The 3022-nt window shown below is 40.9% G+C and overlaps 1 protein-coding gene across 1 annotated transcript; it reads left to right on the top strand.

Annotated features, from left to right (window-relative positions):
• The first annotated feature begins 1969 nt into the window (after positions 1-1969).
• Positions 1970-2800, top strand: LOC108758988 (protein rolling stone). Its single transcript, XM_018504242.1, has one exon. The coding sequence runs from the start codon at positions 1997-1999 to the stop codon at positions 2798-2800; it is 804 nt and encodes a 267-aa protein (XP_018359744.1). The 5' UTR covers positions 1970-1996.
• Positions 2801-3022: the final 222 nt, after the last annotated feature.

Below are 3022 nucleotides of genomic sequence, written 5' to 3'. Positions count from 1 at the left end.
CAAAAAAGCATGGAAACTTCTTTGGCCGACAATTATACATCTTAATGGATACTTGGAGATTCTGTATCATGATATTACTGAGGATGGCTAAAATGTATAGCCGAAACGTCCAGACGATGATATAATTACGCATCTTATGGTTTATTAAATATCTTTTTACAAAAATTTTTGCGCACTTCTTACTGCACTGATTCCTTTTTAGCCAAATTAAATTTTCTTTGTTCTATTACAATGAGTTTCAAAATTACACGTAATGTTGTAATTATGCACAACAATTTTTTACGATATTAAAAATTTTTATGCATAATTACAACATTTTGCATAATAAAAGTATTATGAATATTGACAAGCGAGAGACACCGGGGTATATACTCACTCGTACTAGTAACAAATGTGTGAGACAGCGAAAGGACACCGCGAGCCGGCATCACGTCCAATTACGCTTTCTCTCTCAATTGTGCGTCTTGCGCTAAGGATAGAATATCGGAGCATTCCCCACTACTTTCTCCCTTCGCGCTCTTCGCCTCCGCGCTCCCAGTAACACGTACGTGTGTGCTTCGGTACAAGTGTGTGGCGCCGCGCACCGAACGCCGAGAGGACACCATTTCTGCCGGTGTGTGTGAAGATGGTTCCAAAGTGAACTGAAACGTACTATTTTTGGAATAAAGATTCTATTTTTGGATTGAAGTTTAGAATTGTCGTGTGGATCGGATGAATAAGCGGATAAACGTAATAATCAATATCCAAATTAACTGGTATCTTTATTACAATGTGGAACATATATACACACATATAACGCGCTGCTCTTCTCTACGGCTCGAGAGACGAGAACGATCTGCCTCGTCGTTGCCTCACGAACACTCTCGTGACCCGATTTTGACAACTTCTGTTTACTTCCAGAATGTTCGATTCGTTTGCTAACTTTTAAATCGCCGCGACTATCTTTTCTACCATCGTGTATTTATTCGTGATGACCAATGACTACTTAAGGTTTGGCCTCCGGCTGTGTCGAGGATTCCGTCTAGTCAAATACGAACTACTTCCCGATGCACCGCGGTTGCTGCCTTTTACATTTTGTCGCTTTTATTTTATAATCGTTATGTAGTACATATATATTTGCTCGTTCGACAGCTATCTCGCATTTACCTTTTTCTTTCTCACACAGCTGAGAGGTCCACAAAATAGGATATATACACATTATACTCGATGTTCTCATGAATTTCGATGTCTCCATTATACCCGTCGTTTTTCTAATAATCTGAACGCAGAGGTAGTGGCGATGCATTCGCCACAGAAGAATTGATATTGCGTATTAATTACCACGCTGACTCTCATTCGCCCTGTTTTTTGGAGTTTTTTGTTGTTGAATTTGGGAGAGTCCGTAAGATTACAATATTTTTGTTTCTAAGAGTATATTCCACTTATTACAAGGATGAAAAAATGTCATATAAACATGGGTTCGGAAACGGTTCCTTTCCAAGTTATTGAATATGTTGGTACTATAATATGCAATAATTATTGAAAATGCTGGTACATAGAAAAGAAAAATGTAATGAATGTAGTAAGGCGGAGCGTGTTGCACACGCGCTTGCTCGTCCGAGCACGACGAAGCAATGCGCGGTTCTTTTCGGAGAATGATTACATTTATTAAAGCGTTAATCATTGGATCACATTGTTCGAAATAGCGTGATTGCATGTTCCTGATATATACCGTTTTCAAGTTGAATTAGCTGCCCACTGATCGTTATTTGTTAAGAATCGTCGTAGGCGCACGGTTTTCCGATATCTCTTGATCTATTCCAAGAATTTTCTTTTTGACGTGTATCTCTTCATCTGATTGTCAATTTTCTTGAGTACGTTCTATCTAGCAGCCTCTCCAAATTCAATTCGATCTTTGTCAAACTTAATTAGCGTATTTAAGATGCGCGCTAATTCACGTTCTTTTCAAATATAAGAGAAATATCATTGATTCCTCATCATTCCAGGTTACCGCACAATGGCGAGCAAACTCTGGTGTCAAGAGATTGGCCGCAGGTGGAGACAGGCGGCCAAACAGGAGCCACCGCAGGCGCGTGTGCTGTCCGAACCAAAATGCCAATCGTACGTGGCCATCTGTTATTTGTACTACCGTTGGATCATCTTCCTCATCTGGGCTGCTTTTGTCATATGTTCGGTATTTGAATTTGGCAGTTACAAACCACTAATGCAGTATGAAAAATGGCCAATCTATCTGACCAACTGGGACATGGCTCTGGGCTTTATACAAGCTCTGATTGGCGGTATCCTTGTGTTGAAGCGATGGCGATTGCAGAAGATATCCGGCTTTGATCCTTGCAGTCTCAAACTGGAGTCCACTGAGCGACTGTACTGGTTTCTGTACGTTGTCACGACCAATATGGCAATTGGCGTGACGGGGTGCTACTGGCTCGTTGTATATAATCCAGTGATCCATCAGGTGGATCCGCTCAATATCATGGTGCATGTATGTAACAGCGTGCTGATGCTGATTGATCTATTTGTCACCAACATACCGTTCCGTCTGCGAAACTTCTGGTGGTGCCTGGCGATCGTTATGTTGTATGTAATCTTCTCAGTGATTTACTATCTTGCTGGTGGCCTTGACAAATATGGTTATCACTACATCTACAAAATCTTTGATTGGAAGAAGCCGGTGCGGACGTCACTCGTTTGTATTAGCGGTTTCATGTTCGTGACGGTGTTGCATTGCATCACTTGTTTGTTGGCGAACATCAGAGATCGGATTTATTTCTCGAGAAATTCAACAAACCTGTGCAGATAAATATGAAAGATAAACTGCGGTAATTATTCAGATTAAGGGATACCCCGATGACCTTGACCTTGACATATATTGTTAAAGTCATGGCCCTGAGTGACCTCCGATAGGTTTTAGGTGGCGATCGTCCCTCGTTAAAAAGTTATTAACAAAAAAAGTTTTAAAAATGACGTTCTATTTCTACTACATTTTTCACCCGAAGCGACTCTCACCCCCCCCCCCCTTACC

The sequence above is a fragment of the Trachymyrmex cornetzi genome, unplaced genomic scaffold (genome assembly GCF_001594075.2).
Source record: "Trachymyrmex cornetzi isolate Tcor2-1 unplaced genomic scaffold, Tcor1.1 scaffold164, whole genome shotgun sequence".
Lineage (NCBI taxonomy): Eukaryota > Metazoa > Arthropoda > Insecta > Hymenoptera > Formicidae > Trachymyrmex > Trachymyrmex cornetzi.
The sequence above is the reverse complement of the archived record's forward strand: the minus strand, read 5'-3'. Positions and strand labels throughout refer to the sequence as shown.